General features: G+C 53.0%; 1 protein-coding gene across 1 annotated transcript in view; it reads left to right on the forward strand.

Annotated features, from left to right (window-relative positions):
- The first annotated feature begins 489 nt into the window (after positions 1–489).
- The window catches only part of LOC118452848 (olfactory receptor 14J1-like), a 15,150-nt gene continuing 14,569 nt past the window's right edge, over positions 490–1,070 (forward strand). Inside the window, exon 1 of the mRNA XM_035899924.1 lies at positions 490–986. Within this exon, the coding sequence (XP_035755817.1) occupies positions 505–986 (482 nt within the window). The 5' untranslated portion in view covers positions 490–504. The remainder of the gene's footprint in view (positions 987–1,070) is intronic.

A 1,070-nucleotide genomic window follows, 5' to 3' on the forward strand; every position in this document is an offset into this window, starting at 1 on the left:
CTGGCTGTCCTCACTCTGCACAAAGGGACAGTCCTTTGGCTTCACAGGACCCACAAGGTTTCCCTTGGAGACAAGCAAAAATGCCAGCGATCTCTGCCTTAAAAATACTCCTTGCTGTGGTGAGGACACTGGAACCAAGGGAAAAAACCAAAATCCCCACAGCTCTGCTCTGCAGTTCGGTGACTTGGGAGTGACAATGCTGAAGAGCTCTTTAATACCACAAGTGGAATTTTATTTAACATCACTCCCACTTGCTATTTATCTATTGTTGTAGGGCAGAACTGACTCCTCCAGATCCCAGAGCAGAGCCCCCTGCTCCTTGGGGCATCCTCAGCCAGCACGATCAGAGCTCAAAGAAGGGAGCAGCCAAAGTTCTTTCTGAAAGGGGAGAGGCAATTCAGGGGTTTCCCATGAGAACTGGAATAGGTTTTGCTCTGAGACGTCTGCCCTAACTTGTAACTGCCTTTTCCTCCTTGGACAGGTCCCAATGCACAGAGGAAACAAATGTCCAACAGCAGCTCCAGCTCCCAGTTCCTCCTCCTGGCCTTTGCAGACACACGGGAGCTGCAGCTCTTGCACTTCTGGCTCTTCCTGGGCATCTACCTGGCTGCCCTCCTGGGCAACGGCCTCATCATCACAGCTGTTGCCTTTCACCACTGCCTCCACACTCCCATGTACTTCTTCCTCCTCAACCTCTCCCTCCTTGACCTGGCCTCCATCTCCACCACTCTCCCCAAATCCATGGCCAATTCCCTGTGGAACACCAGGGCCATCTCCTACACAGGATGTGCTGCCCAGTTATTTTTCTTTCTCTTCTTGATCACAGCAGAGTTTTATCTGCTCACTGTCATGGCCTATGACCGCTACGTTGCCATCTGCAAACCCCTGCACCACAGGACCCTCCTGGGCAGCAGAGCTTGTGCCCACATGGCAGCAGCTGCCTGGGGCACTGGGTTCCTCAATGCTGTGCTGCACACGGCCAATACATTTTCCATTCCCCTCTGCCAAGGCAATGCCGTGGACCAGTTCTTCTGTGAAGTCCCCCAGATCCTCAAGCTCTCCTGCTCAGA

Source organism: Egretta garzetta, unplaced genomic scaffold, assembly GCF_000687185.1.
Source record: "Egretta garzetta isolate BGI_Z169 unplaced genomic scaffold, ASM68718v1 scaffold648, whole genome shotgun sequence".
Classification (NCBI taxonomy): Eukaryota; Metazoa; Chordata; class Aves; order Pelecaniformes; family Ardeidae; genus Egretta; species Egretta garzetta.